Below are 19,925 nucleotides of genomic sequence, written 5' to 3'. Positions count from 1 at the left end.
ACTGGTGTTTTGTGGCAGGTGTATTCTGCAGTATGTTCTTGACACAGCAGTAGTGCATTAGGGGTGGGATTATTCTGCTTTCTTAAGATCTGCAATGATTCCCCAATGTTGCCATGTTACTGCTGCCTGGAGGAGCCACAGCACAACAAAAGCAGGACAATGAAGTGTTATGACCGCCCCCCTCCATTTTTTATGCAGTTGCAAATAGCACTGAAAACAGAAATACAAATCATGAGTGCACATTTAAAAGGGCATTCTGTCTGTCTGTCTGTCTGTCTGTCTGTCTGTCTGTCTGTCTGTCTCTCTCCCCCGTGTGTGTGCACATTTCTGCACTCCTTGCAAGACAACTATGTTTTAGGGGGAGCACCACCCCCTCCAGAACAGACTGCCCGCTACCTCCTATGTCAGACAAACCACCCACCAGCAGTGCCTCTGCATTGTCTAAACTGAGCTAAAACCAGCCAGCACTGGTTGCTTAATCCTGTGTAACTTCCAGAAGTTTTGTTCTGCTATGCTTTGGGCTGTTTTACTGTAGATTGTTTTAACTGTCAGCCGCCATGAGAGCATGTGTACTTAAAGATAGGATATAATTTTTCAAACGAATAAATAAACCTCTCTGCCATTCACATGATGGCGGATACAAAAACTTCACTCAGCTTGTCACATAAAGTGTATACAGAGTTGACTGTTTATAGCTAGGGCACAGTAGTGTGGTCTTTGGAAAACTTACAGAAATGACATAGAAAAAGGTTGAAATCCACTTGCTTTAGAGTTTCCCTCTCCTGCCCAGGCCCACCTCCATGCATGAGCCTGATTCCCCTTGGGTCTTGGCCATGCAGCTCCTCTTGGATGCCACAGCCTGTTTCCCCGCCCTCTCTCGAGTGTCCAAAAAGTGTTATTGAGCTCAAATCTGGGGGCAAATCTGCATGAACCTTGAATGGAAGAAAACAACGTTGGTCAAGAAGCTCATGCTCATGAAAGAAGTAGGATGGAATGTCTTGTCTTGAGGGCAAAAGTTCTTTTCTGTCTGGAGAGCGAGAACCAGAAATGCTGACAAGGCCTTGTGAAGAAGGTACAAGATTTGTTATTCCACGTGGCTAGCAGCCCGGGGCGACATTTCTGACTCCCCCTGTGCCCAATAAGTTTGGGATCACATCAACCCCTAAAACAATGGACAACTCTTTCTGCCGGTGTTTGTCCCATGAACTGCCATTTAACGTTACAGAACTAATTTTTAGTGGGGTAAGTGGGCAACAAAATGGGACAAACCAGGATGGAGAAAATTATAGGTGCAATGGACATAAAAAAGAGAGACTGCACTCCATGCTAGAATTCACTTCTTTGCTTGTTTAAAGTTTTGCTTAGCGCTAAATTTTTCTTATACTTTTGCTTGTTCTGCTTGCTTTTTTTTAAAAGAGAAGGAGTTTCCTGCTTTGAATCTGTCCTGTCAATTTTTGCTTACTCCCAAGCACAGTTCCTAATTCGATATTCTATTTTTCTACCCTTTCCCCTTCATCTGGATTTTTCTGGATCCTACCCACAGCATTTACCACTCAGCTCTTCCCCAGGCCCACAGAAACTGGTTCCTTTGAGTTACTGCTTGGATAGGTAACTATCATATTCTTTCTTTTGTCTTTTCTTAATATTTAGAAGTTACTATAGTGTTGTAACACAGCAAAGTTTTTAACTAAGTTAAACTGGTGGAAATTTTAGGGGGCAAATGAATAATTAAGAATGTTACATTTTTCATGTCATAAGTAATGTTTATAATCGCCAAGTTGCATCTCGCTCTTCTGAGTGAAGTTTAAAAGTTAAACTACATATTCGTATTCTGTTTTGTTCTCCATTTACTCATTACTTGCACATATTTATCCTTTACCATCTCTCTCTCTCTCTCTCTGTTGATTTTTCTTCAATATTATCATCCTTAAATCTTAGTAAACTGAAATTATTGCCTGCCCTTCTGGGGATATGTTTAAAATAATTATTTCCATACGAATTGTGGCTTCTTGGGTTTTGTTTGGTCACCACACCCTCGCTCACTGGGGCAAACCCAAAACCTCAAGCAGCGACACGTGTAAGGAGATGGTGCAGGATTGCATCCTACACTTGCCTTGTGCACTCCCCCTGTGGGCAGCTGTCTGGATTGGACCTAAAGGGAGAGTGAACTGAGAATGGCAATAGCAGCAAGGAGGAGGTGGGCCCAACCAGCTCCCCAAAAAACCTTGGCCAAGAAGCCCCTCCCCCAAACCTGGAGCTGACATGGCTTTCCTCCTTAGAGGCTGAGAGAAGGCTGTGATGAGAGATCTGGCAACAATGATGAAGGAAAGGCAAGATAATCAAAAAGCATGCTGAATAACAGGGACAATACATTGAAGTCAGCAAAGCCTGGTGACATTCAGTGAATGATGTTGCAGGAGTTAGCCAGGCACATCTCAGAACCACAAGCTAATGCAATTGCGTACTTGCATTCCAGGTGACTGGGGGAAAGAAAATGATTGACCCATTTAAAAAATAAAAGAAAGGCAACTCTGGGAAAGGCATACCAATCAGTTTATTCACTAAGGATATGAATGATACAAAGCTGGGAGGTGCTGCAAATTTCTCAGAGGTCGGCTAGAAGTTCAAAATGACCTCAATGGAGAAAATTGGCAGACACCAACAACATGACATTAAAGTGTAATAAATTGGGAAGAGCACCACATTATTAAGCAAAGCACCAGATGTTTCAATGGCAGATAACTGGCTAGGCTATGAATCCATGAGGCAACACTGTTCTAAGCTTCATCAATAGAAACATTATTTCCAAGACCCTAAAAGAAAGAGTTTCACCTAGGGCAATGTGTGTCGCTTTGGAGAGAATCCAAATCAGCTCAAGACATCAGATGATTTGTGTCTTGGATGATTTGCACAGCCAAAATTAGAGTCCAGCGCTGTTTTTCAGTTTGAAGTTGAAAATAAAATGATGCCTCCTCTGTTGAATTTTGTGCTAAAGTGGTTAGTGGGGTTAACGTGGCATGTGCTCCAAAGCAAGAACTGCGCTTTCCAGCAGGTGAATTAGCGCTCAGCATTTGCTGAAAAGTCAGTCAGTGAATTACACCTATGTTTGCTGGATAGAGGGTGATGGCTCCTCTGGGAGTGATGTAGCCACAGAAGTGTTGTGGGGAGATAAGAGGGTGAGAGATGTGACTCATAGTGGAGACTATGAACCTGGTTGGAAAGAGGAAAAGCTGGGAAAGAGAAATTGCCAAGGTCAATGTGTTCACACACAGCTGGAGTTAATGTGCTTATTGACTTCTTCTAGTTGAGCTGGTTCTAGTGGGCCCTCTTATAAAGGCCTAATATATGGCTTAGTTCACAAGCCGGTGAATATTTTCTGACTGATTTCAACTACAGTGGTACCTCGGTTTACAAACTTAATCTGTTCCGGAAGTCTGTTCTTAAACTGAAACCGTTCTTAAACTGAGGTGCGCTTTCTCTAATGAGGCCTCCCGCCGCCGCAGATGGCCTTCCACCATTCGGATTCCATTCTTATACCAAGGTAAAGTTCACAAACTGAGACACTTCTTCTGGTTTTGCAGAGTTCGTAAACCGAATCGTTCTTAAACCGGACTGTTCTTAAACCAAGGTACCACTGCACAGTGGTACCTCGGGTTAAGTACTTAATTCATTCCAGAGGTCCGTACTTAACCTGAAACTGTTCTTAACATGAAGCACCACTTTAGCTAATGGGGCCTCCTGCTGCTGCCGCACCACTGGAACAAGATTTCTGTTCTCATCCTGAAGCAAAGTTCATAACCTGAAGCACTATTTCTGGGTTAGCGGAGTCTGTAACCTGAAGCGTATGTAACCTGAAGCATATGTAACCCAAGGTACCACTGTATATCCAAAATATATCCAATATTCACCATCACAGTTATGGAATGTGAAATGGATAATGTGGCTCTCCAGGTATTGAACATGTGCTAGCATTTAGGAAGCAGTTAAATTTACAATGTGCTTTTCAGACTTTGCTGTGATTTATCCTGAGCACCATAGTGATGTGGGTTATTATTATGCTCCTTCCTCTTTTTTAAGGATGGAGGGGGGGGAGAGATAATGCCTTGCCCACTACCATACAAGGGACCTTACAGAGATAGGACAAGATTTGACATGGATCCAAGGCTTGCACTGTCCACTGTATCACATTGACTCCACTAGTTAAAAGTGTTACTAAGAGATATCTATAGTTCCATTCCCCCTTCTTTCCATGGCAACTACACACCAAAATGTTTCCAGGGGCAATGGCTAATGCACAATGCTGCTAATAAAAGACTTCATATGACATCATAAACTGACTCCCAAAGGAAGCCAGAAAACAGCTGCAGATTGACACTATGCAATAACAACAGAAAACATTATTCCTCCTCTAGCAGAAGCCATATTATATACCGTAATTATAAACACAACCTTGACCAAGATGTATCATAGGTAACTCATTTTTTCTCTGAATCAGACTTCTTACAACAAAAATCCCCACCCATTTAGAATGCAACCGAGCTAATTTTTAAGCTCTACCGATTTTAGTGGGTGACTTAAGCATGCACTTTAATGTCTCTTCTGCTGAAATCAGTTGTACTTTAACTCGATCTTACACATCCTTCATAGTAACCAGAAGTACACCAGGGCAAATGAAAATGTTTAAAATGCAGAGGTAGCCATGTTGGTTCATAAGAAAAAGAAAAGAAAAACCATTCAAACTGCACAGTTGGGCAATACCTTTATTAGGGCAACCCAAAATGTCGTAGAATTTTGGAAAGCTTTTGAGTTCTCGAGAATTCTTCCTAAGACAAGAATTTACACAAAACGGGGTGAAGGGACATGGAAAATTAAAAATACATATTTGCGTCTGTGCTCTTCCCTTCTCCAGAGTATCCTTATCAAGTCCATCAAGTTTGGTATTGTCTATTCTGTACGCCGGCTCCCTTGGCCAATAAAGCGAGATGAGCGCCGCAACCCCAGAGTCGGTCACGACTGGACCTAATGGTCAGGGGTCCCTTTACCTTTAGCTTTATTCTAACCATAAGCAGCTCTCTAGAGCAGCGGTCAGTAACTTTTTCAGCAGGGGGCTGGTCCACTGTCCCTTAGACCTTGTGGGGGGCTGGACTATATTTTTTTTTGGGAAATGAAGGAATTCCTATGCCCCACAAATAACCCAGAGATGCATTTTAAATAAAAGCACACATTTTACTCATGCAAAAACACACTGATTTCCGGACCATCCGCGGGCTGGATTTAGAAGGCAATTGGGCCAGATCCTGCCCCCGGGCCTTAGTTTGCCTACCCATGCTCTAGAGATTCAGAAGACATTCCTAGCCCTACCTGTAGATGCCAGGGAAGGGCCTTTGGACCTTTCTCATGCAAAGCACGAACTGTACCACAGATACACATCCCTTGCCCTACCAGAGGACTTCTGCATTTGCACCTCTTTTTATGAATGAGGATCTTTCAGATCATGTGCAAATGCTGGTCTGAAAACTGTATCAAGCTGCCATGTTAGGGAGAAAGTTCTGCCTCAATGTCTTCTGGACTTTCTAGTTTTGAATACAGGGAGAAGTTTATTTCACAGGTGAGAGTATTCAAGCATCATGGCCACAGTCTCGGTGGCATGGTCCAAAAACACAGAGCTGATGATCATGCATTTTACACCTCGGTGCACATTAACCCAGCATTCACAATTGGCATTCTGGGTCCCCCAATTCACAACTCAAGACAAACAGCCTGGATAATTGCAATGTTCTGCAAAGAATAAGGCCACAGAGACAGGCAAATGGATGCCATGGTATCCTAAGGGACTAGAAGATCAAAGCTGTGGAAGGAGAGAGGAATGAAGGAAGGAAGGAAGGAAGCCATGCTGAAATTTTTACATTGGTTACACTAATCAGGGGAAGATACGCTTGTGAGTCAATGGAAATAGCAATAAGGAACTTATTCTGATAAACAATTCACTGAAATACTATATTAGGAAAAGAAATTTGTCTACATTCCCACTTAACAAAATATTCATTTTTCCCGAATTGCACTGTGTTCTCTGTGGTGCTATTGGGTCAGTGCATCTGGCTGTTAACCAGAAGGTTGGTGGTTCGAGACCACCCAGGCGTGGCTGTCAAGGGGTTGGACTAGATAGCCCTTGGGGTCCCTTCCAACTCTACAATCCTACGATTACAAGGGCAGGACTATACTAGAGGGAAACTGGGAACTCTTTGCTGCAGGTGGCAACATTTTTTTCTCACTTCCATCTACCACTTGGTACTAGATGAAATACTTTGGACGGACGTGCCACACTTAAAGCTTTTCTGCAAAATAGCTGCAGGCTTATCAGTTACAGTTAAACTGAGCAAATAAGTAAAACAAAAGATCTGTGGAATATTATCTGGCTGCTGGAAAACAATAAATAAATGGCTATAGAAAGAAAATGAACATTAAAAAAGGAGAGAAGAACTGTGGTGTAGTGTTTTTTTAAAAAATAAAACCTGACAGAAACTTCACAGTTACAGAGTGCTGATCCGCCCAGCAGAAAGTATCTGTAACGTCAGCTAAGGTTTTGCCTGAATAAGGTCTGGCTGCAATGTTTGGTCTCTGTTTCTCAAAGCACTGCCTTTTGTGCTTTTACGCTGGAAAGCTGGCAACAGTTTCCATGAAATTACCAACTATGCAATACAGTATTATGTGGCTGACGTAGCTTGAGAAAATTCAACACTTCTTCACAACGTCATGGAAGAAGAATGAAGTTTGATTAATGGTTTACCGTAATCTCATACTGTTATTGATTTTATTAAAATTACTATGGACCTATTATTACTACTACTATTATTTTTATAAAAAAAACCAAACCACTGTCGTAGATCTCATTATAATTTGCAATAATGTTGCTGGGGCTATTGTGATGACATCAAATAGCTGATGGCCCCCCAGGTAAAACATGTGAAGACTCTGCTAAGAAGGCTAAGTCAACAATCAGGAATATCCATAATGAATGTCCAACGACTGCAGTAAAAACCTACATTTTGCAAGAAGTGTCATGTCAAAATTGGAGCTAGAGGTAGAATAAATCACATCTCTTAGTGCTTCTCTATGTGCACAGAGATGACATAAACAAAAATGATAGAATGTCAGGACATCTAGAAATAAACATCTAGGATGTGCCCAGAGGGCATAGGTATCAGTGAAGCTGCCCTTTCCTGGCCAGACATCTTGAAAAGCCTTATAATTTATAGATCCATCATACAGAAGAGGCTACAACTTTGGCAACTGCTTAGGAAATGGAGAGCACGATCCTCTGCAGGTTTTACTCAGAGGAAAACACTACTTTTGATCACTGGGACTCGTTCTCAAGTAAATAAAGCTAGGATAGAAATGTTTAAGAAAAAGAATACTGACTAAAGAAAATGCATAGCATTTTCAAGTGCATCTGGTGCATTATCTAGTTATAATCCTTACAACAACCTTTTCAGGCAATTTCAGTATTATTATCCTCCACATGCAGGAAGTGGGCAGAACGAGTCTAGGAGAGAGACTTCCTTAAGGCTACCAAGGAAGTCTATGGCATAGGTGAGATTCAAATGAGCGGCAGACTTCCTGACCCATAGCTCAGTCTCAGGTTGCAATCCTATGCATGCATACCTAGGAGTAACCCCCATTTGAAGACTACAGGACTTACATCTGAGCAAACAGGCACAGGGCAATTGTGTTAGCCATTCTGCTACACCAGCTCTAAAAATAATATTTTAAAATGCAGTGGTTGTCGTCCTGGTTCATGCCTCTTTGTGGGGGGGGGTTAAGAGAGAAGAGAAACATGCTGGCATTTTCCCCTTTAATTTTTTTTTCTAAGGGAAAGTACACAAGATAAAATCTCTCATCACAAGATCTTAGTCTGTGTTTTCCCATACTTCCTATGATCTGTCATCACTTGACTTATTAAATGCAAGAAAAATAAGGGGAAAGTTGTCACCAGAAAAGCAAAACAGAAGCCCAACAAGCAATAGAAGCTACTACCTTGAGTCTCCCTTCAGAAGGCCAACTCAGAAAAGTTGTCCGTAATAAGGCAGCAGAAGTTCTCACTCTGTTCAAGAAAGCTAAATTGCCATACACCCCCCATGCTAAACAAGGTAGAACAGAAACAAAGGTGATCTCTGGTTTGGACATACCCTTGCACCCCAATCTGTGGAATCAGCATGTACACAATATATTAGCACAAAACGATATAACAGAGCATTTGTAGACAGGCAGGCAGTGTCAGCAAAGCAGGGGGTAAAAACAGCCACATTACCAAGTTGCGTCTGCAGTTCTTAATGAGCTGGTAGATCGGGATCTTGGCTTCATAATAATACTCATCTTGCAAGTAAAATCCCAGGTGTTCCTAGCAGTGAAACTTCAGTTGTCCTCACACCGCTCCTCCTGCCCCACGTATTCCCTCTGCAGAGCAGGCATGCTTCAAGAGCAGGAGCTTTCTCAAAAGCATTACTCCTTGCAACAAAAATCCGGCCTCTTGGAGAGGAGTCCTAAACTACTGGAGCTCTTCTCGGCTTTATTCCTCCCTGCCTTTGTGCCAGCACTGTTTGGAAGTGACAGTGCTTTTCTCTTCTGCCTTGCATTGCCGGGGGAGGAGGAACCGTATTTTGAATCTATTCTCCATCTAGGTCACATGGGAAGCAAGGCAGCTGAAAGAGCCTCTTGATCGCTTTTCTCTCGCAATCCTATAATAACAGGTTTAAAGGTCAGCCACATGCTAAAACTGTTGATGGGCGGCAGAAGGAAAATATGAAGATGAGACACTGGAGCACCAGTAAGTAGCCAGGGAAGCTTCGCTTGCAGAGGTGCCAGGGTAAATGGAAGAGCACAGAGCATTATGACCCCTTCCTTTTCAATGCAAGGACTGCCTGAGAACATAATTCTTCACTCTCTTTCCTCCTGATATCTTGCAGCCTCCCTCCCTCCCTCCCTCTCTCCCTCCCCACTGCTTTCAGAAAGGGAAACCAGCTGCTTAATCACACAAAAAGCTTGAGGGCTGAGTGACATCTGGTTGAGAAAACACCTTGAGATGCTAAACAGGAAGTTAAACTAAAAGGAATACATGCACAATGGTTGGGGACTGATAAGTCTCAATCTCTCTCTCCCTTTCTCTTTCTCACTCTCCCACTTATCATACAGTGTATATGTAGGTCTTATACTATGCACAGCACAATCCTAATCATGCTATTTGGAAGCAAATTCCAGAGTTCAATGTGACTTAAAGGTAAAGGGACCCCTGACCGTTAGGTCCATTCGCGGGCGACTCTGGGGTTGCGGCGCTCATCTCGCTTTACTGGCCGAGGGAGCCATTGTACAGCTTCTAGGTCATGTGGCCAGCATGGCTAAGCCGCTTCTGGCGAACCAGAGCAGCGCACGGAAACGCCGTTTACCTTCCCGCCGGAGCGGTACCTATTTATCTACTTGCACTTTGATGTGCTTTTGAACTGCTAGGTTGGCAGGAGCTGGGACAGAGCAACGGGAGCGCACCCTGTCACAGGGATTCGAACCGCCACCCTAGGCTTTCTGGTTTAGACCACAGCGCCACCTGCAACCCTTCAGTGTGACTTACTCCCAAGTAAAAGCTCATATAGGATTGCTGCCAAGGTCCTGTTTCATAAAGGAGCGAGAGCTGTACGTGAGCTGCTCCATTCAAGATGCCCAGAGGCTCTCCCTTGCAAGCAGCTAACATGACCAGCCATTAATCATAACCCCCCTGCCTAAAAGCAGTTCCATCTGAAATTCTCTTAAGTGTCGGCATGTGCAGTTTTGTGAAAGAGATAAGATATGCATTTTTGGGGTTACGTTCTTGCTATGTACATACTGATTTGAGGATGTGTGCAGGGAGAGATTTTTAAATGCCATGTTGTGAATATGCTTTAGAATTTGTTTTCAAAATGTAGACAACGATGTCATCAGCAAGTGATTACATGCAGAGGAACTGTTCCTCCATGCAGGAGCAGCCGATTACATATTACAAAGGGTTGGGTAACCTCCTGGCAGTTTTGGGAACGAAACTCAACTGACGTGTCATGATCTCCTTGCGTCCTTACTTTTTAAAGAATATGCTAAAAAACAAAACATGTGGACAATGAGATTTCCATCTGGATCTGGAGAGGTGCCCATTAATCTCTGCTAGCATCAGCTGAGGGTTATTGATTGCTATTTTAAGAGCTCCAAAAAACATGCACCACGGTCAGTACATGCTATTCATTGACAGGAATGATCCTGTCTGCCCTCTAGGCTTATGCCAATCATCTGTATGCAAATTGTTCCATAACAGCAGAAAGAATTTTAATGAGGCATCATGCTCCGCATTCTCTTCATTTGTCTCCCAAGCTTTTATTTTCTATAATACGTTTAGTGGCCGATGCTCAGGAGTTTCAAAGGGGAGCCTCGTTTCTTAGTCAAAGAGCCTCCAAGAGAGGAGGACCAACAACAGACTGTTAAACACGGGGGTAGTCAAGGGGCCTTGGAAACACCTGAACCTGTGCAATAGGAGATGTGTAAGCATTCTCCCAAAGGATTTGCTGTTGTTGTTTAATTAAAGTTTTAAAAATGCTGGGAGATAGCTATTTAATCCACAAGCAAGGTAATGAAGGCCTAGAGCAAATGAAGCCCTCCAGGCAGCTCAGTCTTGCTCCCAGGACTCTCTCTAGGCTACACCCTTGCCTTGGCCACGCCTCCTCCACAGGACACACCCCTCACTGATCCTGATCCATGTGCTTCTCAAGTGCGTTGGTATGTGATAGTTTGCCTTGCTTGTTTGGATGGGGAATGGGATGTTAATTCACAGACAACAGTGGCTACTAGTCAGAATGGCCAGCATGACTAAACCGCTTCTGGTGCAACAGAACAATGTGACGGAAACCAGAGCGCACGGAAACACCGTTTACCTTCCTGCTGCAGCAGTACCTATTTGTCTACTTGCACTGGCATGCTTTCAAACTGCTAGGTTGGCAGGAGCTGGGACAGAGCAATGGGAACTCACTCCATTGTGGGGATTTGAACCTCCAACCTTCCAATTGGCAAGCCCAAGAGGCTCAGTGGTTTAGACCACAGTGCCACCTGAAAGGTAGCCCAAGTCTTTTAGTCACTAAGTTGCCCCAGCTCAAGGTTTGCACATTGCAACAAGCAAGTGGAACAGATCCTTCCAAATGAGAAGATCAGGGATTGGAATATGCCAGTGAGAAGCCTGGCTGCAGCTGTGTGTGGCCCCAAATATCTAAACACTGAAGTTTTCCCTAGAAGGGAGAATTTGGCATGAGGGAGGGTGCGAGCAACAAAGCCTCTCGAGCTCTAAAGTACAGTTTTGGAACACATGCAGCATGCTTGTACTGAAAAATGCATTTAAACAATTTGTCTGAAAGGTTTATAAACCCAACATATTAATTACAGATAATTAGCAGAGGTTTCTCTCTGCCCCACTACCCCTCTCACTCTGTTATTTACACTGATGCCAACCTTGACCTTTCGCAGCATAACAACACTTTTTCAAGGTCTTCCCCCCTCCCTTGTACTCCTAGCTTTGCAGTATTTTTCACTGTAGCTTGCGAAAACCTATCTTTAAACATTTCTGGAGCTTACGACAGTTCTTTGGACACCTACTTGCAAAATCTGGTTTGTTTCATAAAAGTTTCCAAAATCCAGTGTGTTTAAAATAAACACAGAATAGTATGAATTAAAAATAGAATTTGTAGAAGAAGAAGAAAACAGATACACTTTTTTGCTGGTGGGTCTTTTTGTTTTTTTTTGACACAGCGTGATAATCGCCGAAATAAGCCCAAAGGTCTCATCACTATTTCCAACAAGCAATTTCCCACCCCCTGTTGAGTTAGTTAGCTTCTCTTCCAGGGTTGTGGGACATATTAGTAGCCATTTGCTCCTTATGGTAACATAGTCTGCATGGTCTCTGCTCAGCAGCTACTTTTTAAAAAAATCAGCTCACAATGGTATTGCCAGGGCAGGACTTTGGGGGCAGAAGTCAATAGTCCCACTCAGCGAAAGAAGCAGGAGGCCTGTCTTGCCACATTTTGAAGCAAGCAAAGTAATAAGCATCACAATCTAAAGTCTGTGGCACCATTAAATCAAGAGTCTAAAATTACCTGACGCAAAGAGGTCAGGAAAAAGTAAGTGCTTAATGTTCAAATAATTTGTGAATTGTTCGCAGCCACCACAACTCCCTTTGCATAAATCACTGTTCAGAGAGTTTATGAGTTCTGGAGTACAGACATGAGCTGATGGGGAGAACTGCAAAGATTTATCAAGCAAATGTATACAAGTTTACACAAAAAACAGCCTCGCTAAGTTAAATGTGGCTCACTCTCAATTAATTCTGTATTATAGGACTGAGTAAATAATAATAATGATAAATTATATGCCACCCATTTCATTGGGTTGTCCCACCCAGTCTGGGCGACTTCCAACAACTTAAAACATCAAACACAGTAAAATATCAAACATAAAAAACTTCCCTATACAGATGCCTTCTAAAGTTTATTTATTTCCTTGACATCTGATGAGAAGGCGTTCCACACGGAGGGTGTGACTACTGAGAAGGCCCTTTGCCTGGTTCTCTGAAACCTCACTTCTCGCACTGAGGAAACCACACTTACTTGGGAGTAAGTCCCAATAAACACCACAAGTCTTAAAAGTGGCTTGTACAGGACTATACTATTAGTCGATTATTTGGTTAGATTAACCCATTAAAATGCTCTGATGGATCAAAAAGGTGTTCTGATTCATCAGGCAGCAGGTTTTTAAAAAAACCAAAATTAACACATTTAAGTAAACCACGGTGACTGGCACAATCTTAGATGAAGATTCCCCTGCCTTTCACACATTGAAGGGAATTCCTTTCCTAAGATGGTGCCTGCCAAGGAAACACGCACATCTCATCCAAAAATATTTGGCAGGATGTTCCACTAAATGTAAAGTGCCATTTGATTCTTTTCATAACTAGTGAGGGCAGGGGATGAACGTGGAATCGTTTGTGTGCTTCACCTACCGCTGAGCTCAGTCTCTCCCATCATTAGCATCTGCACCATCCTTTGCCAACCTCGTACCCTCCAGATATTATTTGACTACAACTCTCATTGGCCGCAGCCAGAATGCCATTGGCGAGTACCACATTGGTGAAGGATGATCTGCTTCACGGTGCCTTCTCAGCCCCCAAACAAACATACGGGCAAAGTCCTACCTATATTAGAAGGGGAACAGAAAGAGTAATGCTGGAATCCCCTGAAACTGCTGGACTCACAGTTGCAATTGCTATGGTCTCCTCAGATCAGGGCTTGGTAGTGGATAGTTGTTGATCATTCAAGACTTCAGAAGAGGCCACCACCAACCGCACTATCACCAAAAAGTTGGCTGCATCCAACCAGCTCCAGTTTTTCTTGCCTGGGTAACTGGTGTCAACCACTTTAACATCTTCAAAATGCCTCTGGAGCTCCCAGCTTAGTGTTTCCCCAGAGCAATGTTACATTGGAGGCCCAGAGGCATTGTGTGGGGATTAAAGTGCCAAGGACCAATTGTTGGCTAGACCCACTTTTTTGCTGCTGCTGCTGCTGCTGTACTCACCTGCCACAAAGGGAAGATGCTGCTCTCAAAGAGTTCAGATTAGGAGTGTGGGGATGTGTCAAGACCCAGCCCAACTTGGTGCTGACCCTGCCTCAGATGCTGTTACTTAACAGCTAATAGACGGCACACACAAAAATCTAAGGAACCATCTTGGCTGGGCTAGAACTAAGGTGCTCCCTTTAACCTAGAAGTGGGTGAAGTCTCAATATGTCCAAACCTACATAGGGAGTAGGGCGATTCTCTTTCAGATAGCCAGCAGGTCTGGCTCAGATGATCAGAAATAACTTCCTGGATTTATGCCACCTTGGACTCCTGATATAAAACTGCATATCTGAATGATCCCCCATGCCTAGCCTATAGATGAATAATAATAAAAAGCAGGCAGAAGATTTTCTTTCTTTCTTTCTTTCTTTCTTTTTGAATCAGCAGCAGTCGCTTTTGACCTTGCTGATCAGGAGGCACAACAAACAGCAAAGCCAGCTCACCTTTTCCTATTATTATTCTATCAACCGTGAAAGGCTGTTTTTCAAATGGCCTTCTCTAATTAGAAAAGTAATTTGAGAAAAGATGTTGTGTACGGTTTGTGGCAGTATTTTGCTTTTTTTTTAAGTAAGGAAAAAGGACCACTTCTAAATTCTAAAAGTTCCCAGGCACAGAACACATAGATATGAATGTAGCACCCATGGGGAAGAGAGCCTGTCATTTCATTCCCACGAAAATGAATGAAAATCACACGCATTTCATTCCTATTTTACACAGGAAAAGTTTCTACTGGACCTTGCCCTTCTTTAATTTGGGTGGAATGCTCAATGTACACATTCCTGTTTGTATCCTGCCTTTCAGTCTCAAAAGGCAACCAAATACAAAAAGCAAAGGAAATGAAAATACAGAATAAAACAACTACAAATTCATAAACTCTAATGAAGACATCAACAAGATTGATTGACAGTTAAGTGTAGATTGCTTTTAACCATTCCTGCTTACACTTGCCCAAGAGTAATTTCACCAATAAGCAAATTAATTCACTGTGTGGAATGCTCCTGTTGAAGATTCCAACCAGCCATAACATCTTCCAAGACATTCCCTTTCATTCTGCCATTCTCTGGTCATTTGCCCCTGAAAGACTGATTCCCATGGTTGATGCTGGGGGACTTTTCTTTGTCTCAACATCTCTATGAAACCAGTGCAAGAGGTTGTACACGAATGAATGAACAAGCAAACAATATCACCATGATTCCTCAGAGGGTAATGGTGCAGATCAATGCAATAAGAGGGAGAGTACTATTGCACTCAGGTTCTGCTTTTCCAAAGGCATCTGGTTGGCCAATCAGAGAACAAAATGCTGGGCTAGATGCACTTATGGCCTAATCCAGCAGGTCTCTTACATCCCTAACAAAGATTCCTAATAAACACTAAGAAGAGGAAGGGCAATACAAAGTATAAATAGTTGAAACGGTAGTTTTCTTAGCCCAGTGTATCTTAGAGATACTGCTTTATTTCATCACATTTTATATGTTACTTTCCTACTGACTGAAATTAGCTGTTGAGCTATTCACTGAATAGCTCAACAGGCCTGGTGTGGGTGTTTGTGTGGGTGTGTTAGGTTTTAGGGACCTTTAGCATCTAACTCATGGGTCACCAAACTAAGGCCCGTAGGCTGGATCAGGCCCAATTACCCTCTGGATCCGGCCCGCGGAAGGTCCTAGAATTGCCGCTTCGATCGGCGTGATATTTCGGACTGTGACATTTCCCCCCCCCCCATTTTTTTGGGCGCCATTTTCCTCTCTCCTTCACATACCACAGCAGCACCTCCTCCCTCCCTCCTCCTGGCTTCTCCCCGCCCTGCGGAGGAAGGAAGCTGGGCTTTGATTGGTGCCAGCCAATCCAAAGTCTCACCGCCCGCGTGCTGAGGTGCAGCCGAGACTCGCCATCCGCCCACTGGCTTCTCCGTCCATGGACATAGTAATGGGTGCGCCGCAGGGCTTTGGCTGGAGCTTGCTGCGTCTACTGGCCCCATGCCTGGTGCCCAGGAAAGCTGGCCCGGAAAGGAGAGGCGCCGCCACTGCCGCCGGCTCTCAACCACAAGAAGAGTAGTGGAGGAGGTAGGAAAGCAGCAGGAGGGGAGGAGAGAGAAGCCCCCCTCCGCCGTGTGTGTGTGTGTGCGCGCGCGGAGTCTGGCCTGCCACAAGATCTGAGGGGCGGTGAGTTGGCCCCCTCCTAAAAAAGTTTGCTGACCCCTGATCTAACTGTACCTTTCCTGGTGAAAGGCTTGAAACTTTCAGAAGAATATAGACTAAGACAGAGACTTTACGTGGGGAAAAGTGTACGCAAACATCTGTGACGACATCCCTTTGCTGTTACTATAGGAACCCATTTTAATGGGTAACATCTTCCCTTTTAAAAGATGCAACTAGGAGACATAGCTAAACATATTTGAATTCCAGACTCAAGGCCCTTGAAAAATCAATGCAGAAGACTGTTGCTATGCCGGTGTCTTGCTTATCAGCTGCAAATAATGGGTAACCTTCCACGATTGCCTTATACCGGGGAACACAAGAAGCATCAAGAATTAAATCAGTATGCCGTGATCTATTCTTTCCGCCCCCTCCCAAGGCTAAGTCACACTGCTCAAAAGGCACAAAGGGTTTAAGGGCAAAAGATGGGATCCAGCAAACGTTAGTCACAAATCCTGCTGAAGTCATTGAGACTTAAAATCTTACATATGTCTCCTCAGAAGTGAGTCCCACGTAGATAACTGGGGGCTAAGGAAGGCAGCCATAACCACTTCAATCTCATTGCAATAGGCCTTGAATATGACCTTTTCCCGGAATAGGCTCTAGGGCAGGGGTTGGCAAGGTTTACCTCAGCTGTACCAGTTCACTCCAGTGGAGATCCCTCTGTGGGCTGGATCGTGTGTGCACATGAGCGCACACAGCAGTGATTTCCGGCGTCTGCACAGACGTGATTTCTGGTGTCTACATCTGCGCAGACGTGATTTTTGGCACCACAGAAGTGAGTCTCCATGCTGCACTGCGCTGGTTTAGCACTGCATGCAGGGACTCGCCGAGTGGGCAGCTCGGTTGGGGGGCGGCTCGTGGGCTGGTTAAACGACCCCCGTGGGCCGCTTGTGGCCCATGGGCCTTAGGTTGCCTAACCCTGCTCTAGGGGACCAATTGCAAATTTCTTGCTAAAACTACACGAAGCAATATTTCATTTCATCAAAACTACAGTGGTGCCTCGGGTTAAGTACTTAATTCGTTCCGGAGGTCTGCTCTTAACCTGAAACTGTTCTTAACCTGAAGCACCACTTTAGCTAATGGGGCCTCCTGCTGCTGCTGTGCCGCTGCTGCACGATTTCTGTTCTCATCCTGAAGCAAAGTTCTTAACCTGAGGTACTATTTCCGGGTTAGCAGAGTCTGAAGCGTATGTAACCTGAAGCGTATGTAACCCGAGGTACCACTGTATGTTGTTGTTGTCATTTGAGCCCATTCAGGGGCTAAACAGCAGAATATTATGCATAAATATGGGGGGCAGCCCCAGGATGAAATTACCCAGCCAGGGATCATGGAGGGAGAGGAAGATAACAAAGGCATCCCTGTTCATACTATCAACAATGAGCCAGAAGTTTGCTGACCAGGACCCCACAGGAGGAATTAAGGAGCAGGAAGGTAACCAAGAAGGTTCAGATGACCACTCTATGTTTGATTCCCACCCTGCTCTTCAACAAGTTTCTTATAAAAACTAGATGGCAGGCACCATCTTAAGAGGGAGTCTCTGCTTCCTGTCATATAGGACAGATTGCTCTTCTAAGATGCACGTAGATCATCTAAAAACAAGGAAACTGCCCTTCCTGTTTCAGAACAACTGTTTCACTAACTGATGAATTAACTAAAGCCCAAACAATCAAACAATTAAGACTGCCTCCCCAAATGTGGTGCCATTCAAATGTTGCTGAACTGCAACCCCCATCATACGTATTAACCTTTGGGATGATGCAAGTCCAACTACATCTGGTGGGCACCAGCTTTGGAAGGCTTCTTGAACTGGAATGGCAGTGCCTACTGTCTTCCTGTGAAAAAAGTACAAGCCACAACCCAGCGAATTTGCAGAGTGTTCAATTAAGCTTGACAGGAGGAATGATGTTCTTTTCCCATCGCAACTGGTATGTATGTTATTTATAACTGGAGAATGGTTCAGACTATATTTCTAAGCTCCACACTTTGCCAAAGAAGTCTTCCTGAAGTGCAAGCGAGTCTTGCCTGAGAATCTGACCCTGGCAAAGGGACAAAGCCAGACAGAGAGGGCAGCCAACTGCAACCTATGCTAATGAGACAGGCAGAGGTTATGCCAGCTTGAATTAAGCATTAAGACAGATGTAACGCAGAACATGCATCTTGGGGGTATAAAGAGAGTGTGCTCCAGATCTTTCTTCCATTACCATTAAAAAAAAAAGACTTTGGAAAATCATGTTGAGTTTTCTGTGGTGAGATGTCGACCCTGGCATCCTCTGAGAATAGCTACTGCAGATGAATGGCCCCACAGTGGGTTTTCTGGGAATCCAGACTGAGATTGGGGCTGAGGAATCGGAAAAGCAGGACCATGGGAAGCCAGCAGGAGGCTAGGTCAAGTTGATGAGGTCACTCTTGGGGGAACCTAAAACACAGACGGTATCAGGCATACCAGTGCTATTGTACTAGAAAAAACAGTGCTGGAACTCACCTTGAACACCTCCTTTGTTCTCTTACAATGGCACCCACCCGAGAGGAGCCAGAACTGAGTTCTGGGGAGTTCTGGCTGGGGGAAAAAAGCCTTGAAGTGCGCCTCACAAGACTGGCAAGGTTGGGCAACTGCCAGGACTCCATGACCAGCAAAGCAATGGGGCTGCCATCCTCACTATGCCTAGAACAGCTAAGGTCAGAAGATATGCAAGAGAATGCTCCGTTTGTACACCTCAGTTCTCCAAATTTGCGGAGCCCTAGAGGAAGTGCCTAACCCTAGAACAGCGCTTTCGTCATCATTTTATTATTACTATTAAATGTATTTATAGCTTGCCTTTTTCCAAGTTGGGACTCAAACTGGCTTCCAACATTTGCCATCTTTCCATAGGGCCTGCAAGACAGAGCTGTTCCGCCTGGCCTTTGGCTTAGACTCACTCTGACCCCTTATATGGGATTTGGTATATAAGTTTTCCCTTGGCTTTTTTGCTGGTCCATGTAGGACCAGCATGGATAGCTGGATCGGTGAATATCTGATGTTTCCTCCCTTTATGGTCTTGATTTATGGGCTACCACTAAAATCAGGCTGCATTTTAAGCTGCATTTTAAGCTGTATTTTAATTAACTGTTTGTTGTTGTTTGTTTGTTTGTTTGTTTTCTATTACATTTTATTGTAATTCATACTTGGTGTTAGCCGTCCTGAGCCAGGGAGGGTGGGGGTACAAATTAATATTATTATTATTATTATTATTATTATTATTATTATTATTATTATTATTATTATTGGAAAACATCATTATAGAATACAAAGTATTAAAAACAAACTAGCTAAAATACATCAAGACACATTAAGAACCAGCAATTAAAATCCAGTTTGCCCTGACAGCAGCCCAGTGATAAGCATCCTCTGCACCTTAGCTTTCAAAGGTCTGTCTGAAGAGAAAGGTCTTAGTCAGCCAGTGGAAACAAAACAAAGGAGGAGCCAACCTAACCTCGCTTTAGAGGGAATGCCACAATATGAGAGCAGCCACAGAAAAGGCTGTTTCGTATCACCAACAACTGTGCTACTGATGTGATGGGACTGAGAGAAGGTGCTCACCTGAGGACCTTAGCACCTGGGGAGGTTTGTATAGGGACATATGATCATTCAGGTAGCCTAGCTATGTCCCTCCAGATACTGCTTGATCTACAGGAAAGGGAGCTCAGTGCTAGGGACATGCCTCTTACACTTTTAAAAAGGCAGAACACCAATCAGTTGGTAAGGGGGCCACAGTTCAAGGGCAGAGCATATACTTTGAGTACATAAAGCAGGTACAAGTATTTGCAAAGGCACAAAGCTTAACGGATGACCTTGGGGCAGTCACTGTTTCTCATCTTAAACTGGCCTGTTGTGAGAAGGAGGGAGTGGGGGAGAGAATTGCATACCATGCACTCCACCTTGAGCTTGCTAGAGGAAGGACAGGCTAAAAAATATAAAATAAACCCATGTACTAATAGCAAGCTCATTCGCTGAGAGGATTCTTACGTAGTCCTAAGAGTGGGAGAGAGGTATCAGCAAGTTCAGGGGAGCGCCATGATTTACAG

General features: G+C 43.9%; 1 protein-coding gene across 8 annotated transcripts in view; it reads right to left on the bottom strand.

The window, feature by feature from the left end:
- PDE4D (phosphodiesterase 4D) overlaps positions 1-19,925 on the bottom strand; it is a 654,687-nt gene that overhangs the window by 152,028 nt on the left and 482,734 nt on the right. Inside the window, exon 1 of one of the 8 annotated variants that reach the window (XM_081212804.1) lies at positions 8,309-8,881. The exons of the other annotated variants lie outside the window; for them this stretch is intronic. Coding sequence (XP_081068930.1) covers positions 8,309-8,373 — 65 coding nt within the window. The 5' untranslated portion in view covers positions 8,374-8,881. Of the gene's footprint in view, positions 1-8,308; positions 8,882-19,925 lie in introns of those variants that run through there. 8 annotated transcript variants of the gene reach the window in all.

The sequence above is a fragment of the Podarcis bocagei genome (genome assembly GCF_964188305.1).
Source record: "Podarcis bocagei genome assembly, chromosome: 11".
NCBI lineage: Eukaryota > Metazoa > Chordata > Lepidosauria > Squamata > Lacertidae > Podarcis > Podarcis bocagei.
The sequence above is the reverse complement of the archived record's forward strand: the minus strand, read 5'-3'. Positions and strand labels throughout refer to the sequence as shown.